This window comes from Geospiza fortis, unplaced genomic scaffold (genome assembly GCF_000277835.1).
Source record: "Geospiza fortis unplaced genomic scaffold, GeoFor_1.0 scaffold130, whole genome shotgun sequence".
In the NCBI taxonomy this organism is placed as follows: Eukaryota; Metazoa; Chordata; class Aves; order Passeriformes; family Thraupidae; genus Geospiza; species Geospiza fortis.
The window spans coordinates 6423591-6444240 of NW_005054300.1; the positions used below are offsets into that span (position 1 = coordinate 6423591).

Sequence of the window (20650 nt, forward strand, 5' to 3'; positions counted from 1 at the left end):
TTCCTGTGAGAGCAGCATCTGCTCACCCTGCAGATCCTGAAGCTTTTTGCCTGGGAGCCCTCCTTTGAGAAGCGAGTTAATGAGATCCGGGCTCTTGAGCTCAAGAACTTGGTGAACTTTGGTTACCTGCAGTCAGTCTCTGTATTCGCCTTCACATGTGCTCCTTTCCTGGTGAGTGAGTGACAACAGCCCTGGGGAGGGTGTACCTCCTCTGAGCTGGGGCTGGGCTGTGGCCAAGGGGATGGGAAATATTTGGGACCTCAGCTGGAGTGTTTCTGCAGCGAGGAAGGGGCTGGCTGGTGGATAAAGATTATGGTTCTGGTTGCTGGCAGGAGAGCTGTGGTGGAAAGGGGTCCCATCAGGGTGGTGAAATGGGGCCCAAAGGAGAGCAGGAGCAGGAGGGGAACAGGTCCCCAGCACGAAGGCACTGCTGAGGCCTTGGGGTAGTTTGAGGGTCTGGGCTGCGCACAAACACACTGATGGTGCCTTTCCCTTATATCTCTCCTAGGTCTCCTTGGCAAGCTTTGCTGTCTATGTGCTTGTGGATGAGAACAACATCTTGGATGCACAGAAAGCCTTCACTGCCATCTCCCTTTTCAATGTGCTGCGCTTCCCCATGGCCACGCTGCCCATGGTCATCTCTGCCCTGGTGCAGGTCAGGCCTCACCTGGGGCAGGGGGTGCAGGGGGATCCCATGACCTCTGTCCAAAGCAGCAGATGGGGCTCAGGTGTGTGATGGACCCCCAGGGCTCAGCACACAGGACTCTGCTGGCACTGGGATGGGACAGCACTCACCTGCATGTGACCATGTTCACAGGGGTCTTAGGATGAGGGAAGAGACGAGGATCTGACTCCATGTTTCAGAAGGCTTGATTTATTATTTTATGATATATATTGTATTAAAACTTTACTAAAAGCATAGAAGAAAGGATTTCATCAGAAGGCTAGCTAAGAATAGAAAAAGAAGGAATGATAACAAAGGCTTGTGGCTCGGACTCTCTGTCCAAGCCAGCTGACTGTGATTGGCCATTAATTAGAAACAACCACATGAGACCAATCACAGATCCACCTGTTGCATTCCACAGTAGCAGATAACCATTGTTTACATTTTGTTCCTGAGGCCTCTCAGCTTCTCAGGAGGAAAAATCCTAAGGAAAGGATATTTCATAAAAGATGTCTGTGACACCTGCATAACACAGGTTTGGGGCCCAGAGGTTGGGTGGGGACTGTGATGTGATGCTCTAGCTAAGGGGCTCCTGCCAGCCCACCCATGCCCATGTGCCATCCTCATCCTCTTTCTGCTGTGGCAGACCAGTGTGTCGACTGCGAGGCTGGAGCGCTACCTGAGTGGGGAAGACTTGGACACCTCAGCTATCCACCACAACCCCATTGCAGGCAGGTGAACCTCCAGATTGCTCCCTGTGGGCCTCAGGCTGGCCCAGCCCTGGGCTTTCCCCTCTCTGAGGGACATCTCTCTCTGGCAGGCAGTGCTGTGCGTTTCTCAGAGGCCACCTTTGCCTGGGAGCAGGACGGCAACGCTGCCATAAGAGAGTGAGTGCTCTGTGGCACATTGTGGGCAGAGGGCTGGGCAGGGGAGGCTTTCTGTGTTGCTAGCTGGGGAGGGCAACCACCTCTCGGTGCTGCTAGGCATGAGTGTCCCAGAGACACTGCCCTGTCCCACTCAGGAACTGAGGGGTGGCCTGGCAGTGCTGCTTCCTCAGCCCTCGTGTCTTTGCAGTGTCACCCTGGACATCACGCCTGGGAGCCTGGTGGCTGTGGTGGGGGCTGTGGGCTCAGGCAAATCTTCACTGGTGTCAGCCATGCTCGGGGAGATGGAGAATATCAAGGGACACATCAACATCCAGGTGAGAGGAACCAGCTGGTCCACAGGGCTTTGGGGCTGCCTGGGAGCTCAGCAGGGAAGTACAGCAGGACTGTCCCAGGGTGGTGAGGCGTCAGTGCTCAGGCTGATCTCTGACAGGTAGCTGTTCTTGTCTCTCCTTCCAGGGCTCCCTGGCCTATGTCCCCCAGCAGGCCTGGATTCAGAATGCCACACTGAAAGACAACATCATTTTTGGGTCAGAAGTGGATGAAGCCAGGTATCAGCAGGTCCTCAAGGCCTGTGCCCTCCTTCCAGACCTGAAATTGCTGCCTGCAGGTGACCAGACAGAGATTGGAGAGAAGGTATCAGCCCTGGGCACTGTGGGTTTCCGATAGCACCTGCAGCAGAGTTCAGAGCAGTTGCCCTGTGTCAGCCCCATGTGCAGGGAGCTCCTTCCCTTCCTCGCAGGGAATCAACCTGAGCGGGGGCCAGAAGCAGCGGGTGAGCCTGGCGCGGGCGGTGTACAGCGACGCAGACATCTACATCCTGGACGATCCGCTGTCTGCCGTGGATGCCCACGTGGGCAAGTACCTCTTCGAGCACGTGCTGGGGCCAAAAGGGCTGCTGCAAAACAAGGTGAGCACCCACACCCTGCAACCCACCCCCCAGCCAGGCAGGCGTGGCACTGGCGTGGTGTTAGACGTCCGAGGAAGTCTGAGGTTGCTTGCCTGGGACAGAGAGGAATGCAGCAGCTTTCACAGGGGGCTGCAGCAGGCAGGAGAGGCCTCAAGAGCCCCCAGAGGCGTACCCTGTGTCCTCATAGCCAGGCATTGCTAAGCAGACAAGTCCCCAGGTGGGAGATAGAGAGCCTGCAGAGCCATGGCTGGGGATGAGGGGTGCTCTGATGATCACTACCCTGCACCCCTTTGTTGCAGACACGGATCTTGGTGACGCACAGTATCAGTTTCCTGCCCCAGGTCGATAACATTGTGGTGCTGGCAGCAGGAGCTGTGTCTGAGCATGGCTCCTACAGCACCCTCCTTGCAAACAAGGGGGCCTTTTCCCAGTTCCTGAACTTGTATGGAAATCAGGAGGAGGATGTTTCAGAGGAAAATACTGCAGGTACTGGGAACACAGTGGGGCTGTGGCAGTTAGAGTGGCTGTGTGTGTATCTTGGGGATATGAAGGTCTGATGTGTCAGCCTGACCTGGCCCTATCCAGCCCAGGCACCAATGGTGGCTGCTGTGAATCCTTCTCAGCTTCAGGCAATCAGCAGCCCAACAACTTCCTGACTAAGATTTGCACTCAGGCATTATGTTGAACATCCAGCACAGGACCTGTTTAACTTTTTTACTCCTTTTTTAGTTCCTTTATTATGGGTCTGAAAATCTTATGTGGCAACAGGCTTCATATTTTTGTGATGCTGAGGTCAGAAAGATCCTTTGGTTAGTTCTAAACATCCCACTGGATAATATTTCATCTTTATCATATCCCCCAGTGCTATGGGGAGGAGTGGTGTCAGGTCAGGTGGGTGCTTACCCTGTCAGAGGTCAGCCCAGTTGTCCTGCTGCAGCATGGCTATTCCCGGTATGTCTTCACAGGGCCCACCTCCACTTGCTCAAGGAGATGCTTCTGAGCTGGAGTGACATGAACTACCAGATCTTACACTACTAAACTAGCACAAATCTCTGCTTGAGGTCTGGCCAGTGGTGCTGGGAGGAGTCAGCAGGAGGGACTGCCTCTGAGCAGGCCTTTAGCCCTATGTCCCCTATCAGTTCTCTCTCCAACACCATGCATTTCTTCCTCCTCCTGCTGTGTTGGTCTGCACAAGGTTGGAGAAGGTGTGATACGTGGTGGTAGGACGCAGCCTAGGCCTGGGGTACGGCACGGAGCAGAGGTGTGGTGTATGGGATCTGCTCTTTCCTCAGTACCTGACCCTGCCTTCCCTCATCCCTGTGCTTGTAGCTGTTGCTTTAGCTGGGGATGAAGAGGAGGCTGATGAAGCTGTGGATCCTTGCATGGAGGAGCGCACTGAAGACGTGGTGACAATGACCCTGAAGCGAGAGGCCAGCATCCATCGGAGAAAATTGAGTCGCAGGTGGGCCATGACCTGAGCTCTCAGCTCTTTGCCCTGCCACAAGCACTGCTCCCTCAGAGACAGGGATCTGGGGGCTTCCCAGGGAGTTCCAGCTGGGAGCCTCCCTGCCTGCTCCTACCACAGGCTGCTCTGGGTCAGGGGCATCTGATTTTGCCTTTACTTACACTAGTGTGCCACAGCCTTACTGTGCAGTCTTCCCTGAAACTTGTACTGGTGGCTAGTTCTGCCTTTGGGAATGAGGCTTTAATTTTATGGCTGCACATTCCTAGTGCTTCCACAAGGCTCACTCAAAGCTGCCCCATTTAGGACATTATTTTCCAGAGGACTCCACTACTGAAGACCCAGGGATGGACCCCCAGGAGATTAGGACCTGGGATGGACCCCAGGAGGTTAGGACCAATTCAACACCCTGTGACTAATGGTACTCATCACCTCCCTGCAGCCTTAGTAAAAGGAGCACCAGTTCTCAGAAGAAGGCCCAGGAGGAGCCCCCAAAGAAGCTGAAGGGACAGCAACTGATTGAGAAAGAAGCCGTAGAAACCGGCAGGGTGAGGAGGCTGGAGGGGTGAAGCACTCTGCTGCCCTGGCTAAGTGCTGCCAGACCCTGACTGTGGCTCAGAGAAGCTGGTGTGGGCTTCCACAGCCAAGAGACACGAAGGAGACAGAGCTGCCTGGGACTGGTGGGTGGGGTGGTGGAGGGGAGCACTGTGGGCGGCAAGGTGGAGCCCCAAGGCTATGCTGGGTGTTACTGCCTGTGGTCTGATGGGCTCAGTTGGTCCACAGGTGAAGTTCTCCATGTACCTGCGGTACCTGCGTGCTGTTGGCTGGTGCTTTACCTTCTGGATCGTCATGGGCTACGTTGGACAATACGTGGCCTACGTGGGGAGCAACCTGTGGCTCAGTGACTGGACGGACGACTCGGTGCGCTACCAGAACCAGAGCTACCCCACGCAGCTGCGGGACCTGCGCATCGGCGTCTTTGGGGCACTGGGGCTCTCACAAGGTCAGTGTGGGAGGACAGCAGGTCCCACTCACCTCCTCTGTGTGGTCCAGGAGGGATATGACTCGCAAGGCCTGCAGCCAGCAGTGCAGTAAGGAGCAGGGGACCCAGCATTTTGTTCATTTGCCTGTTGCTGCCTTCCTTCCAGCTCCCAGCTGAATTGTGGACACACACCAGGCTGAAAGCAGCAGAAATTGTCCCAAGTCTGTGTTGCCCCCTCAGTTTAAGATCATTTTCCTTAATCAGATTAGACATAGTGCTAGGGCCCAAGGCTTTCCAATAGGGTTAGTGTTCCTCCCCTGTGCTGGGACACAGTTGCTGGGGCCTCCCAAGCAGGTGGGATACAGGATTATCCCAGCGGCTCGCTGCAGAGCTGCTGGCTTGGCGCTGCTTGGTGTGTCCATCAAGCCAAAGGGTACCTGGGGCCAGTGTCACCCATGAGCCGGTGACAGCCCCGTGCTCTCCTTGCAGCTGTCTTCCTGCTCTTTGCAACCATGCTGACTGCCCGGGGCGCCATGCAAGCCTCCCGTGTCATGCACCAGCAGCTGCTCAGCAACATCCTGCGCGCGCCCATGAGCTTCTTCGACACCACCCCGGTGGGCCGCATCATCAATCGCTTTGCCAAGGTAAGAGAACAGCCCCAACACACAGAAGGCTTGTTCCACCACATCTGCAGAGCGTTGGGTAGTGGCATAACCCTGCTCCTGTTGAGCACTGCACAGCTGAGCCCAGGTCAAGGCCAGGAAGGGACCAGGAAGACATGGGGATGCAAGGCTGACCGTGAGCCAAACCACATCCTGGGCTCTATTAGAAAGGCAGTGTGGCAAATCACAGGAAGTTGTTACCTCAGTGTTGAGGAGGTTACACCTGGATACTGTGTCCTGTTTGGAGTCACCTGGGCAAGAACGATGTGGAGAAACAGAAGAGGGTCCATAGTAGATGACTAAGAGAGGTAAGAGCCTAGAGCTCATGTCCCACAATAAGAAGTCCTTCTGTTTATAGACATCCAGCAAAATCTACAATCTTTTCTATCTAAGTGAAAGTCAAAAACAAAGAGAAAATGAGAAAGGAGGGAAAATACAAACAGGTAATTTCAAGTGTGCTGCTTCTCCACTTCTTCCTTTGGTACCATCTCTTGATTTTTGAGAATTAAATTTCTTCTTAAAATTAAGCCTATGGGCCTGGGTTTACTCTGAGTTGAGGGAGTATGTGGTGCCCGGCTAGGAGATGGATGAGGACCAGCTGGAGACCTGGGTGCACCTGCATGGGCCTGGAGTTTGCCCTGTCCCTCTTTTTGCTTCCATTGGTGCTTCTGTATCCTAGGTCCTGATGAAGATGCAGTTCTTAAAGCTGGTCTGTGTAACAGGGGAATATTATAGGAAGTTTTGGTCACAGCATATGTGGCAGTTGAGAGGGCCACGACACACAAAGTATCACTGTATAATTTCAGAAAGCTTTGAGCATTCACCCGAACAGAGTGACACTATACCACATCAGAAGGCTTCAGGTGTCTGCCCATACAGTGCAACATCACTTCAAAAGGCTGCAAGCATCTGCTCTTCTTGCTTTTCAGCCCAACCTTTTATACTCTTCATCTTACATGCTTTACACCTGTGCATCCTCTTTACCCTTTTGTGATTGGTCAGTGCACTTTGGCACTCCATGTCTCATTACCTTCAATGCTGTTCACCTGTTTTTCACAGCTGTAGCCCATTGGGGATGAGGCTCAGCTGCAGCTCCACTCCCAGTTACCACAAACTGTACCTGCAAGTTTCTCTGTTAACTCAGTTGTTCACAAGCTAAGAACTGTAGTCCTAAATGAGGTTGTGACCATAACACCAATTCAGGATGCTCTGATATTTTTACAAGTGTCTGGCACTGTGTTATCACAGGAGTGTGTAGGAACCCTGTGTGTATGGGGCCTTTGGGCTTCTCCTTCTCTCTGGGGTCACTGACTGCTTCTCTGTACTTTTTTATATGCTCCAGGACATCTTCACGGTAGATGAGACCATTCCCATGTCCTTCCGCAGCTGGATCTCCTGTTTCATGGCCATCATTAGCACACTGATTGTGATCTGCCTGGCCACTCCCTTCTTTGCTGTTGTTATCATTCCCTTGAGCATCTTCTACTATTTTGTGCTGGTGAGTAACTGGGCCCTGAGTGAAGCTTCTGCCCCGCTGAGAGCAGTATCTTGGTGGCTGCTGTGCTTTGTGTTGGTAACCAATCTGTGTCGCTCGTTTCAGCGCTTCTACGTGTCCACGTCGCGCCAGCTGAGGCGTCTGGACTCTGTCACCAGGTCTCCCATCTACTCCCACTTTGGTGAGACTGTGTCAGGCCTTTCTGTGATCCGGGCCTATGGACACCAAGAACGGTTCCTGAAGCAAAATGAGATCACCATGGACATAAATCAGAAAAGTGTTTATTCCTGGATAATATCAAATAGGTGAGTTTTACCACTTTACCACAGCACAGCTAGCAGCACTTCTGCCTGGGGCTTCTGGGTCCTGAGAGAGATCCCTGGGATCCTGCAGTCCTTTGATCTCAGCATTGAGGGTCTGCATAGGTACTGGGGCAGTTTAGGATAGGGGCACCATCTGTGGCAATGGGACATTTTAGGGTGATTTTGAAAGCCAAAGTATTCTCCCCTGCGAAGTGTCCAGAGGCTGGCAGGGTGAGCTGTGCAGTCAAGGGCTGAGATGGTCTTGGTGAGTTCTGGGAAGAGGCTGATCCTCCAGGACCAGCAGGAGTGCCATGTGGGCACTTTCTGGATTTGAATCTTATTAGTAAATGATTTGGGTGTTTGAGGGTTGAATGTTTGGGGCTCTTTTGATACATGGCATTATCAGCACAGGAGGTTATGTGTGAGGCATGGACTGACATAAATGAACCTGCTTGCAGAACTGGCCACAGATGACCTGCTGTGTACATGCACCAATGTGTGCAGTGTGCACAGCACTGGGCTCGTGGCTGGCTGTGGGGGATGCTGGTGCAGTGTGCTGTTACTGGTGGGCTGTGTGTTGGGCACAGGCAGATGCCTTCCTGCCGCTCTCCCTGCCCTTCAGCTGTCCTCTCCTGGTGCAGGTGGCTGGCCATCCGTCTGGAGTTCGTTGGGAGCCTGGTGGTTTTCTTCTCTGCACTCCTGGCAGTGATTGCAAAGGGCACTTTGGAGGGTGGCATCGTGGGTCTTTCTGTCTCCTCTGCTCTCAATGTGAGTTACTGAAAGCATTTCCTCATTCTGGGACAGGGATGTCCCTGGGAGCTCTGGGCTGCTGGCAGGATGCTGCCCTGCCACCAGCTCTGATCCATGGAAGTGGGATTATCTGGGGTGTCCCATCACCTGGGGTATGGCTAAAGAGCCAGGGAAGAACATATTCATCCCAGTCTGAGTGGGATACTTGCTGCCATGGGGAGAAATATGGCTCTACTGTGGATCAGAGATGCTGCAGTAAAGTTTTTGAAGGGCTGGTGAGATGGGGGCTGGGGAGAGGTGGGCTGTGTCTTGGCAGTGACAGTGATTAGGGGGCTGTGTCTCGGCAGTGGAGCATTAGGCGCCAGGCCAGGTATGCTCATGCCCAGGATGATTCCCTGGGCTGAGGTGGGAGGTATTTTTTTCCTGGGTGCCACTGAGCTCTGTGCCCTCTGATTCTGCCATGCAGGTGACCCAGACACTGAACTGGCTGGTGAGGTCATCTTCAGAGCTGGAGACCAACATCGTGGCTGTGGAGCGAGTCCATGAGTATGTGACAGTGAAGAATGAGGTGAGGGACCCAGGGTCTGGGCAAACAGCTGCTGCACAGCTTGGTGCTAGTCAGCATTGCAGAGTGAACACCCCTAACGCTCCTGTGCCCTCTCCCAGGCTCCATGGGTGACAAAAAAGCGTCCACCACGTGGCTGGCCCAGCAGAGGCGAGATCCAGTTCATTGACTACAAAGTTCGCTACCGACCTGAACTGGACCTGGTTCTTCAGGGGATAACCTGTAACATTGGGAGCACTGAGAAGGTGCCTCTGTCCTCACTACGTTCTTTACAGAGACTCTGTTAAAGTTGTTTCTTCTTCTCAGCTTCAGTCTGTGTGCTGGGGTGGGATGGTGATGGGATGTGGCTCCTGGGGACTTGAGCCGCAGGAAAGGAACTAAAGCAGACAGTCTGGGTGATGGTAAGGGCAGGAAGGCCCACCAGACCCAGATGGAGAGCATCTGCCCTGTTTTCTACAGGTCTGTGATCTGGTCTAATAAGCTGCTTCCACAGGTTGGGGTTGTGGGCCGGACCGGGGCTGGAAAGTCCTCCCTCACCAACTGCCTGTTCCGGGTGCTGGAGGCGGCTGGAGGGAAGATCATCATCGACGACGTGGACATAGCAACAATTGGCCTCCACGACCTGCGCAACAACCTCACCATCATCCCCCAGGTGAGCTGACTCCCACCTTTCCACATCCCACTGCTGCATGGCCCCTGCAGGCACTGCATGGCCTCCGTGTGTCCCTGGGAGCTGTGGATGTGCCAAAGGCCTGTGAGCAGGCTGTCACCACATCACTTGCCAGCTGCAGGCAGTGGTGTGAGCAGGATGTGGCCACACTTGGAGGCCAGGAGCCATTGCCCCTGCTAAATGGCTGTGGTGGGGCTGAACGTGGTGCTGTCCCTGGCAGGACCCCGTGCTCTTCACTGGAACCCTGCGGATGAACCTGGACCCCTTTGACCAGTACTCAGATGAGGAGGTCTGGAAGGCCCTGGAGCTGGCTCACCTGAAGACGTATGTGCAAGGCCTTCCCGAGAGGCTGCTGCATCACGTGAGCGAGGCAGGGGAGAACTTGAGGTGAGCAGAGGAGCAGATACAGGCCCAGCTCCCCTCCCTTCTCTAGATCCCAGGGACCAGCCTGGAACAGTAGCCTCCAGCAAAGTGGCTGTCCAGGGATGATGCACAGAAGCTTCTGGGAAGTGAAGATGCAAGAAAATGGTGGAGGAGTCAGGGCTCTTAGGGAGCTAGTGTGAGCCAGCCCTTCTGTGGTGGTACAGAGAGTAATATGCTGCGGGATGTGGTGCTCAGGGGGCAGAGGGAAAGGCCAGGGACAGGGTTGGGGTCAGAGCAGTAGGCTTGCAGAAGGTCTGCTAGTGTCAATCTAGCAACTCATGCTCTACACCTCCTCCCAGTGTTGGGCAGAGGCAGCTGGTGTGCCTGGCCCGGGCCCTTCTCCGCAAAGCCAAGATCCTCATCCTGGATGAAGCAACAGCAGCCGTAGATCTGGAAACTGATAATTTAATCCAGACAACAATCCGGAGTGCGTTTGCTGACTGCACTGTCCTTACTATTGCCCATCGCCTCCACACCATCATGGACAGCAACAGGTACCATGGGACCATACTGCAGGGCAAAGGGAATGGGATTTGGACTCCTGGGATGGGGTGAGAGGTGGACAGCAGTGGAAGCGAGAATGCAGCCAGAGGGGCAGGGGTGGATGCAGAGCCTGGGACAGTAATAGGCAGTGGTGAAGAGAACAGAAGGATAGTAAGGATGCCCATGCAGAAGTGCTGCCTTTGTGGGAGAAACATTTTTTGGGATGCTTCTTTACAGCAACAGACCATAGAAGCATTTGCTCTTGACACCTTATGTGTGTGACCCATAACACAGGGAGGAGGGCTGTGCCCTCTCACTGCTGAGAGGAGAACCACATAAAGTGGCTCAGGAGGACTGAGGGTCAGTGGGCCACAGCGCTGGCACCAGCAGTGCTATCCACTCAGATCCTGGGAGCTGAGGCCTTGTTCCCTTCTGCCAGGGTGATGGTGCTGCATGCTGGGCAGATTGTGGAATTCGACAGCCCCGAGGAGCTGCTCATGAAGCAGGGCATCTTCTCTGCGATGGCAAAGGACGCCGGCATCACTGCTGCAGAAACCACGGCTCTGTAGGCAGAGAGCTGCAGGGGCCGGCTGTGAGACAGCAGCTCCTGCTGCCACTCACCCACAGCCAAGCTGCCCAGGAACTGCCCTCTCTGCAGCGGGGAAGCAAAGAGGGCTTCTCTGGCTCTCCAGAGATTGAGCACCTGGACTTGAGTGAGCTGTTAACCTTACTACCACTACCACATCCTGCCTGCTGTGCACACAAGGGTCTGGAGCAGCATAATTTATTCCAGGACAGAGGGGAAAAGCTGTCTGCCAGGCAGGGAGATCATGACCTCCAGTGGGGGTGGTCTTAGTTTTTGTACTTCACCATGCCAGCTGAATCTACCTTAGAGATGCTTTAGCATTATGGAATGAAATTTACAGTTCAATCAAAAAATGAATAATTTATTTACTTTTTGTAACTGTTTGTAGTCTTCCAGCTACAAGGCTGATGTCAAGGCATGTAAGTAAGCCTCAGTGTAGCTTTAAACCTGGCTAGTGCTTGGGTGGGGAGAGCTGCCAACAGAGTTTACACAGAGCTGGGCAGCCCAAATCGAGGGGCACAGCTCTACTCATGCAAGAACGCTGCTCTGTAGCAAAACCAGGACTGCCTGCCTTCTCTGTGGCTACTGCTCCCTTTGCTTGTATTGCAAATAAATGAGCCTCTCCTTGAGGTTATCACAACCACTTGTGGGGCAGATTTTGGGCTGTGGTTCCAGACTGCAAACGTGATGGTGGTGGAGACAAGCTGGAGGGCAGCAGGCACATGGCTGTGTACAGCCATGCACACACAAAGTATGGTGGTTATTGCTGACAAACCCTTGACTCTTTGTTCTTGGGGCAGATCTCCTCATGCAGGGAGCAGGTGCCCACTTAGAGCAGGGCAAACATTCACCCCACCAGCTCCTACTGCCCTGGAGCCCCAGATTCATGTAACACACAGCTGGGGGAAGAGGGCAGTGCAACCACTTCATCTTAATAAAGGAGGTTTCTGTGAGTGTTTCCTCATGCCTGAGCTGCAGCTAGCACAAACACCAAGGCACTAGAATGCTGGATCCCACCAAAACAGAAATGTTGTTCCTGGCCCTGCAGGGTCTGCATGAAGACTGCAGCACCTGCCACACACTCCTCCCAGGTCTCCCAACACTTTGCAAAGGCACCCTCTATACACAGAGGCAAATCTTTATTTGCAGAGCAGCAGTACAGGGGATACAAACCCTGCCCCATGAAGGGAACCTCTTCCCTTCAGGACATGGCAGCAGCCGTATCTATCACACACCAACCCAACAAAAGGCACCACGGCCCTCCCAGGGATGATGCTCCTGCTGCTCCAGAATGTCAGCACCCTCTCCAATGCTGTGCAGGAAAGCACAGATGAGGCAATTCTGGTCAGACCCCAAGAAACAGGCTGGAGGACAGCTTGTGCTTTGCTTTTTCCCCTGCTCCAGCCCAGAGCAGCCAGGTGGGCACATCAGTACAAAGATGGGTCCTGGGCACAGCCAACACTGTGCTGACAAGGGTATGGTGTTCTGGGCTTCTGGCTCACCTAAAGATGGGAACCTGATGGCAGTGGCAGACCTTGGAAAGGCCAAGCCCCTGGGAGACCAAGCACAGGGAGAAGGCACCTGCTGGGGGGTTTGTTGTGAGGGTTTCAGAGGCCATATCCATCCCAGGCCTAGGGCTCAACTACTCCCAGCAAACCTCAGAGCTGCTTCCCCAGGCAGTGTGTGAAATGTCCCATCCCAAGTCCTGCAGAGACAGGCGAGACCAGGTTCCCGCTGCACTGGGAGTGTATCCACAAAGTCTGGGTTGCTTTTAATACTACTTGACTAAAGACAATCTCCAGAAACTCAGCATTAGCCTTCCACAATTTAAATCCACAGCAGCTCCTCAGCCTGAGTCAAGCCTTACCCTTCTGGGCAAGTGACAGCCCCAGGCTTTGTTCCCCTGCTCCTGGCTGGACACAGGAGGCTCAAACACACCTCAGAGGTGAACTCACCCCTGCCCTCACACAAGCTGCCTGCTCCTGCCTACCTGGCCAGCCCACCTTTCTCTGTCCCCTAAAGGGACGATGGCAGCCAGTGCTTGGGGCCCAGGAGCACTGCACAGCTGTGAGAGGCTTAGCCTTAAGGGTGAGCAGTGGGGGCTGCAGGGCTGGCCAGCCTCCCCCAGACCCTAGCAGTCCCAGCAGGAAAAAGGCACGGGGTGCAGGCTCTGTCTGCAGATTCACGTGTACTCTGTCTTCCGGATGTAACTTGAGGGCACATAGCCCTGCTTGCCGTGGGCCTCGGCCAGCCACCACTCCTGATTGCCTGTGATGTCCTCAAACTGCAGGATCCTGAGTCTCTGGTTAGCTGACACACTCAGCTCATTGGTGTTTCGGCCTTTGAAGGTGTAGAGAGCATAGTAGACCTGCCAGACAAGGGGAGAGCATCAGTTAGGTGGTCACACGACACAGCCTTAATCTCATACTGCATAGGATGTGTGGGCTTTTGTCCTCATCCCCAGTGACAGCCCTGGCCCCATCCTGGCTCTGCCCACCCCCATCTGAAGCCTGGTTCTCTGCTGTTGGAAGAAATGGTCTCATACCCCACCTCCTACTTATTCATGGTCACTGCCAGGGACGAGGATGATTCAGTCCCCAGCCAAGCAGTTAGCCCTTGGCATCCCTGAGGGCGGCTGAAGACTCACCTGGTTGCCCTCTGACTCGCTGTTCTCCAGCCCTGAGTCTCTGTCCTCCACGGAGGGCGTGGGCCTGAGATGTGCTTTGGTGGGGTGCCCGTTGCGAGAGCTGGGGCTGCAGCCCTGCTCGGGGCGGCTGCAGCGGCGCTGAGATGTCACAGTACCAGCCAGTGGGGCCGTCCTGTCACCAGAGCCAAGCTGGGGCACAGAGGGGGAGTCCACCTCCAGTGGGGACTCTGCCGGGGAGACAGAGTCCTGCAGGGGTTTCTGAGTGAAGGTGACGGCCGCCCCACTGGGGCTGAAGGTCAGGGTGGCGTTGCTTTGGGGAGAGGAGCTGCTGAGCTCCGACTCGTTGGAAGAGTGGCTGCCCACAGAGACGTCCGACTGGCTGCGGCGGGGGTTGTATGGCTTCAGAAAGGAGCTGTATACAAAGCCTTTGGTCACTGCAGAGAGGGAGAGGAAGGGAGCTCAGACTGGGGCACAGGGAGACCAGAGGAGGAGACTCACAGCAAGCAGCAAGGGCAGGGAACAGCCACCTACCCCCATTGTCTATGAGCCAGCGATTCTGGCTGCCCATGGGGTCCTTCTTCTTGATGACGCCCACAATGTCTCCTTCCAACAGGGACACATCCAGGTCCTGGGCAGCGTTGAAATTGCGCTCTGCCTGGAAGAGACTCTCCGGGGGATAGCGGGCCAGGAGGGCGGCACGGATGTCATCCGACTGCAGGAAGTGGGTTGGCTGCAGAGGAACAAGGCAGGCGTGAGTGGTTGTGCTGGGCTCTGCAGGCCCTGACACCGGGTAGAGGGAACTCACCAGGCCAACGAGGGGCTGCCGCCGGGCAGACTGCCGTTCCATGCTTTTCCTTTCAAAAGTCTTCTTGGGAGCTGCCTGGGACTCTGGGAAGAAGGTGAAGGCCTGGAGCTGTTGGAGGACTCGACTGTGCTCATCCTGGAAGATGGCAATGAGGTTCCCTTCCCTGCCAGACACCTTCAGCAACTGGAACCAGAGCAAAGTCAGGATCCTGGTTAGGTGATAGGTGCAGGGAGAAGTGGCCAAGAGCTACAGTGTAGACCATGGCAGGGCTCTGAGTCCTGCCTGTGACTTGCAGTCCCGTCTGGACTCAACTCTAAGTAGTCCTCAAACTTGTGACCTGAGATTGTCCCAGGTGAATGCTCTCCTGCCACTGCTCCAAGAGCCTTCTACACACAACTGCAACATAACCCTGCAATCCCTGCCCCAACACCATCCCACAGGAGCTCTCCACAAGTCACTAGTGGCCTGAAACTGCAGTAGCAGCTTCCCCCACGATGTGACAGGTCCCAGTGAGGCTCAGGGACAAACCCTGCACGGATTAGTGCTGCTCTGAGCCCAGGGAGCTGCTTGCAGTGTGTGAACTCACCGACAGCAGGGGTCTGAGCTCCTCCAGGGCCAGGCGCACGAAGTCGCAGTGTGCCTCGGCATAGCCCCGCACGCAGCTGGCAAAGAGCTCCTTGGCGAAGCGCAGGAACTGCGGCAGCTCGTCCAGCAGCTGCGCATTGAGGGCCTCGTAGTTGTTGCGGGCTGACTGCAGCTCCTCCAGCGTCCGCTTGTCCTTCAGCTTCTCCGCTCGCTCAGTGCAGTTGTGGAAGTCGAGCAGTTTGTCAAAGCGCTTCTGCACCAGCTTGTGGGGCCCCGCAAACATGCTCAGCAGCTGGCTCAGGGGCGAGCTCACCAGCCGCTCCGTCCGCTCTTTCTGGTGGGCAGAGGCGCAGGGAGAAGGTGAGACAAGGTGCCCTCTCCCACTGTGAATGCCAGCAGCTCACTCTCCAGCACACAGCCCCCCCAGGACAATACAGTGACTGTCTCCTGGTGGCAGCCACTGGAGCTCCAGAGGTCCCTTCCAACGGCAATAATCCTATAATCTTACATAATTGTGCCAGCATGGGTAACTCTATGCAAAGCATCTGAACCACTCGCATAGAGCTGTAGCATTTCAGTTAGGGCTGAAAAAATGTGTATTTAACAGGCACACTCATTAACTGCCAGGCATCAAAGCTCTCAGGAGGGCACAGCTAAACAGGAATGCTCACAGCTCTCCCAGGTTACCCTCCCTGCAGCCTCCCAGGGCCTGCCTATCTGCAGCAGACCCCCAGGGTGGGCCTCAAAGGGGCACAAGCCTCACTCACAAAGCTGGAGAAGAGCTGGTCGCTGATGAGACGATTCACTTTCTGGAACTGGTCCAAGTCCCCACTTCCCTTCTCTGTGCACAGGTCCCACATGCTCCCTGCTGCCAGTGCCTTCATACAAGCTGACTCCTGCACCAGGGAGACACAGCTGAGCCATGCTTGCTGCCCAGAAGGGGCTCCCAGGGCAGCCCAGACCACCCAGCCCCAGCAGAGCTGAGGCAGGAGCCGTGGCCAGAGGCACTGCAGGGACACACCATGCAGACAGGAAGGGCAGTGCACAGTGAGCCCCACAGGTTGGGCATCACACCCAGAGTGGCTCACCCGGACATGCTGCAGGTACAGGGAAAGGTCCCGGATGAAGGACTTGATCAGACGCTCCTGCATTCGGAAGTTCTTCTCTATCTCTTCAAAGGCTTCATCCTTTAGCTGTGAGAGAAAGTGTTTCAAGGGAGGCAATGCAGGACTCAGCCTCTCCCAGACTACAAGATGTGGGGCTCTCCTGCCCCCAAGCTGGACAGCAGAGATGGGTGGTTCAGACCCTAAGCTCACTCTGCCTCGCTGGCCTGGATCAGAGTTGGACAGGGGGAAGGGGCGTGGAGGCACAGCAGATACTTCTGGAGAAGCACTGCAGGATGTAAGTGCAGCTGATGCACGGTACCTGGGGTGCAAAGCCTGTGAGATGCTTGAGGTGGCTGCTCACACGGTTGGATTTCTTGATGATAGAGTGGAAGTTGAGCTTGGAGATCTTCTCCATGAGGCTATCCTCATCCCCTTTTCTGTACTTTAACACTAAAGAGATTGATATAGAAATCAAAACCCTTGTAAGCACAAACACCATGTCTTACACTGCCTCGTAAACAATCATCTTGTTAGTCCTCTTCCCCAAGCCTCTGCAGTCCCAAGAACCCCACATATCATTACAGAATGGCTTGGGTTGAAGTGACCTAAAAATCATCTAGTTCTAACCCCTCTGCCATGGGCAGGGACATCTACTAGACCAAGCTGCTCAAAGCCCCATCCAACCTGGTCTTGAACACTTCCTTGGGTGGGGCATCCACAACTTCTGCAGGCAGCCTGATCCAGTGCCTTACCATCCTCACTGTAAAGACTTTTTCCTTATATCTGATCTAAATCTAAATCTTCTCAGTTTAAAGCCATTATCCAGCCATATCACTGCATACCCTTATAAAATATTTTATCATAACCTCCCATCCCATCCAGCATTGTGTCACCTGTTTGGTGCTTGAGATGCCCTACAGTTTGTAGACAAACAATTCAAGCTCTTCCATAGGATTATGCATAGTGCCAGCATAAGATGACATAGGAGATGATGTACATTAGTCCCTCATCATACAGAAGGTGTCTATATTGCTTCTTTAGCAAATAAAAGCAATCATTACATGCAGCCTCTGTCACCTCAGCTTCAGTGGGGCTATGAGGAAAGACTAAAGTGTAAGATTTGCACGATCTGGGGACTTTCAAGGCAAAACAGGGTGGCTAGTGGTATCAAAGGGAGTAATTTTCTCCCTCTGTTCAGCCCCAGGGAGGCTGCACTTGGGTACTGTGTCTAGTTTTGGTGCCTGAAGGCCATGAGTGACGTGGGAGAACCACATCTCCTAATCCACCAGGAGAGCTGGGGCAGCCAGGTGGGCTGGACATGAGGAAGCAGAGGGGGATCTGCTCACAACCAGCAGCTGCTTGAAGGGCAGTTACAACGGTGATGGGGCCAAACTCCCCTAAGCAGTGAGAGTTCCTCCATGACCATGGTTGCCAGCTAAGGCTCAGTGGCCAGCAGACACTGATCTCAGCACACCCACTCCTGTCTCTCGGTGCCCAGCACTGCCCAGCTCCTCACCCAGGTCCTTGCGGCGCTTGTACTCGTTGATGTTGACGTTGATTTCTTTGACTGCGAGGACAGCAGCCGTGAGCGGTGCCTTATCAGGGTGAGCCTCAGGGGTAGCACTCAGCAGCTCCATCAGCAGCAGCGGGTACCGCATCACCCTCTGCACTGGCTTGATGAGGAAGGAGCCCAGGTTAATGTAGTTTGTGCAACCCCTGGAAAGTCAGGACAGAGGAGGTGCATCAGGTGTCAGTCCGGCTCTGCCACACACATTCTGCCCCCTCAAACCAGTGCCAACCAGACCCAGAACTCCAATGCCTCTAAATCCACTGTACTCCCTACATCAAGCCACCCTTATGTCCAAATTAATTGCACTCCTGAACTCCTGGTGCTCTCAGATCAACCCCAGGTCTCTGCTCCTCACTCACAGCAGGTGATATTTCCCAGCCAGGATCCTCTTCATTACCAGACCCACCATGAAATCCCATAGAGGCACAGCCTCATACTTGCCAGAGAGCCACTTGTTTCAGATGCTGTTCCACAAACCAATTGCCCAGATCTGTCCCCCAGTGCAGGACAGACTGACTGCAGGACAGCAGTCACTGCAGGGCTTTCCTGGCTCCTTGGGGCTGAGGGCTCCCAAATCCTGTTTCCTGCCCAAGACTTCCCCTCACCTCATCACTTCTGCTGCCTACCCGTGCAGCCCACCCACTGCCTCTGCTGCAATGATGCCACAGACACCCCTGTCCTCCCATGCACCCTAGCATGCACCCAGCCTGTGGCAGAAGGTTAGTTACAAGGGCATGGCCAGACCAACACAGACAGACAAGCAGGGACTAAGAGGAAGTACTCACCATTCACTGTACAGGCTCCTGTCGGCCCACAGAGTGCCAAAAAGCAAAGAAAAGCAAGGGTTAATGGGGTGGCAGGTGTGCAATCCCACAGCCAGTGTCTGTGCCCTGCCCAGTGAGGCTGCCAGGGCAGTGGGCAGCCCTGTCCTCCCAGAGCAGCCATCAGCACTACTGGCTCCTGGGGCAGTTGGCTCCACAAGTTGGAGCCTGGCATTCATTGAGCCAGGCTAAGCAGCTCCTTCCTCAGCAGCCGTGGTGGCTCAGGATTTGGGGAACAGGAGCCCTCAGTCCAGGACATGCCACCTTCTCTATACATTTGTGGCTTCTATGAAGATTTTAAGGGGGTCTACAGGTTTCCCAGCACATGTGCATTGGGGAAGGGGGCCATGTGAACCCAGAACCTGGTCAACTATACAGTGACACCATCAGACCTCCCCAGTCACCACCTGAACTATCTAGACACTGCTGAAGAGGGGCAGGGATGTTAGAAACTGATCCCCCTATCCCAGCCTGGTGGCTGCCCCCTGAGGAGGCTCAAACCTGAGGCTATCCAGCAGGTCCAAAAGTAGTTTCTGCAACTTCTCATCCTTCTCATGGGTTTCCAGCAGTGCAATGGCCTCATCATGGTTCTGGCAATACACCCTGTAGACACTCTCCAGCTCTGCACGATGTGTCAGGAACACTGGTCCTGCAGACAACAGCAAAGCAGGACTTCAGTGTCTCCTGGTCCCCAGCTACCTCCAAAAACACTGGTGTGTCTCTTGATAAGACATCCAGTGTCCCCGTTCCACACACACAGGTCAAGAAAATACCTCTGCTACAGCATGCAGGAGCCCTCCTCATCACCCACCAACACAGAGAGCTCAATCAATCCAGGTCTCCCAGGGGGAGTAGTGGAGACATTGGTCACAGGAGCCAGAGAGCAAAGGCACAGGCAGCCCAAGGCACGAACAGCCCAAGCTGGCAGCACTCTGGGGCAAAGGGCCATGGACAGCCACAGGCACTGTGTCTGAGCATAATGACCCCTGGGGCAACACAGATCTCCTGGGCTTCACTGCTGATGATGGGTGGTGATGGGTACCAGCAGGGAGAAAGCCCAGTCCCACTGATCCTCTCCCATCATTTAAACTGTTATGCCCTGCCACTAGCAATGCCCATCCCAGCCTTCTGAGAACATGTAACAGCAGAACTCATACCGATGGCATCTGAAGCCTCCAAGGCGGACAGCAGCTGCTTGGAGAAGTTTATGACCATGTGGATGTTTCCAAAAAGGCCCTCAAAGTCTATGTTCTGCATCTAACGAATGGGAAAAGAGATATCCTGGATGGGGAACACATCCCAGTCAGACTCAACAGCCCCCCCCTCATTGCCCTCCTGCAACCCATCAGTCCTCAGCTTCACAGCAGACAGCTGCTGTGACCTCCTCTCATCACAGTGACTTCTGTACACATTCCCTTGTCCTCAGTGCACTGAAACTCTCACTCCTTATGTGTCCTTCCCTTTCCCAGCAACTCCACCCCTGCCTCTGCTCACCTGGTTTTCTCTTTTTCCTCCCACTAAGTCTGTCCCCATGCCAAGACCCCATATCTTATTTCTCCTGTCAATGAATTTAACCTATAACCAAACAAAGGGAAACTTTTCCTGCACCAAAAAATTCAATGTGTGATACTTGCTGCCAGGTCTCTCGTTCCCAGCAACAAGTGCAGGGAACTGCGGGAACCACCTTCCTCCCCTCGGAATAGCTTTAATTTCCTCTATGGGTTCCCGTGCTGTGTAGTCACCTCTGAGAACTAAATGTACTCAGTATTCTCACCCCAATCCACCAGTGCTGCACCACAGTTTCCCCTCCTTTCCCAGCTCCTACCTGTGCCTGCTGCAGGGGCACCATGATCCTCTCCACACACATCTCCAGGTCTCTGATATAGTCCCGCTCTGTCTGGAGCAGTTCTTCAACAACCTTGGCCCTCTTCTCCAGCATCCTTTGCTCTGCGCTCTCGGTGGCGGCCGAGGATGGCTCCAGGGATGGTGTCTGGGAGGACAGGAGAGTCATCTCTGCAAGACAGATAATCGACATCAGCATGCTCCAGCAAGGATACCACGACAGGAGACAAATAGCACCGGCACTGCTACACATGTGACCCATGAGAGTGAGAAACAGCATTACTGAGAGTCCAAGGGCCTTCCCAGAGGGGCCATCCCCAGGTTGCAGGGAGACTCGGCTGCTCCCACAGCCCACCCTCGCAGCACCAGGGGCGCCGCAAAGCCCTGGCACCGGCGCGGCGGGCAACAAACCTGCCCCACACGGTGTGCCCTGCTG

The 20650-nt window shown here is 54.6% G+C and overlaps 2 protein-coding genes across 2 annotated transcripts in view; one reads left to right on the plus strand and one right to left on the minus strand.

Annotated features, from left to right (window-relative positions):
* The window catches only part of ABCC2 (ATP binding cassette subfamily C member 2), an 18647-nt gene extending 7173 nt beyond the window's left edge, over window positions 1–11474 (plus strand). Inside the window, exons 13-33 of the mRNA XM_031061556.1 lie at window positions 34–171; window positions 509–655; window positions 1311–1399; window positions 1489–1551; window positions 1739–1865; window positions 2008–2184; window positions 2291–2458; window positions 2758–2944; window positions 3788–3920; window positions 4363–4468; window positions 4704–4923; window positions 5392–5546; window positions 6907–7062; window positions 7165–7364; window positions 8003–8129; window positions 8578–8679; window positions 8778–8921; window positions 9170–9328; window positions 9567–9733; window positions 10069–10263; window positions 10692–11474. Of these exons, the coding sequence (XP_030917416.1) occupies window positions 34–171; window positions 509–655; window positions 1311–1399; window positions 1489–1551; window positions 1739–1865; window positions 2008–2184; window positions 2291–2458; window positions 2758–2944; window positions 3788–3920; window positions 4363–4468; window positions 4704–4923; window positions 5392–5546; window positions 6907–7062; window positions 7165–7364; window positions 8003–8129; window positions 8578–8679; window positions 8778–8921; window positions 9170–9328; window positions 9567–9733; window positions 10069–10263; window positions 10692–10821 (3090 nt within the window). The 3' untranslated portion in view covers window positions 10822–11474. The remainder of the gene's footprint in view (window positions 1–33; window positions 172–508; window positions 656–1310; window positions 1400–1488; window positions 1552–1738; window positions 1866–2007; window positions 2185–2290; window positions 2459–2757; window positions 2945–3787; window positions 3921–4362; window positions 4469–4703; window positions 4924–5391; window positions 5547–6906; window positions 7063–7164; window positions 7365–8002; window positions 8130–8577; window positions 8680–8777; window positions 8922–9169; window positions 9329–9566; window positions 9734–10068; window positions 10264–10691) is intronic.
* A 1539-nt stretch (window positions 11475–13013) lies between these two features.
* The window catches only part of DNMBP (dynamin binding protein), a 24662-nt gene continuing 17025 nt past the window's right edge, over window positions 13014–20650 (minus strand). Inside the window, exons 4-16 of the mRNA XM_031062009.1 lie at window positions 20198–20385; window positions 19530–19629; window positions 18874–19021; window positions 18337–18354; window positions 17498–17697; window positions 16301–16431; window positions 15964–16068; window positions 15643–15771; window positions 14877–15209; window positions 14291–14473; window positions 14017–14215; window positions 13486–13919; window positions 13014–13206 (exon numbers count right to left, since the gene is read on the minus strand). Of these exons, the coding sequence (XP_030917869.1) occupies window positions 13021–13206; window positions 13486–13919; window positions 14017–14215; window positions 14291–14473; window positions 14877–15209; window positions 15643–15771; window positions 15964–16068; window positions 16301–16431; window positions 17498–17697; window positions 18337–18354; window positions 18874–19021; window positions 19530–19629; window positions 20198–20385 (2354 nt within the window). The 3' untranslated portion in view covers window positions 13014–13020. The remainder of the gene's footprint in view (window positions 13207–13485; window positions 13920–14016; window positions 14216–14290; window positions 14474–14876; window positions 15210–15642; window positions 15772–15963; window positions 16069–16300; window positions 16432–17497; window positions 17698–18336; window positions 18355–18873; window positions 19022–19529; window positions 19630–20197; window positions 20386–20650) is intronic.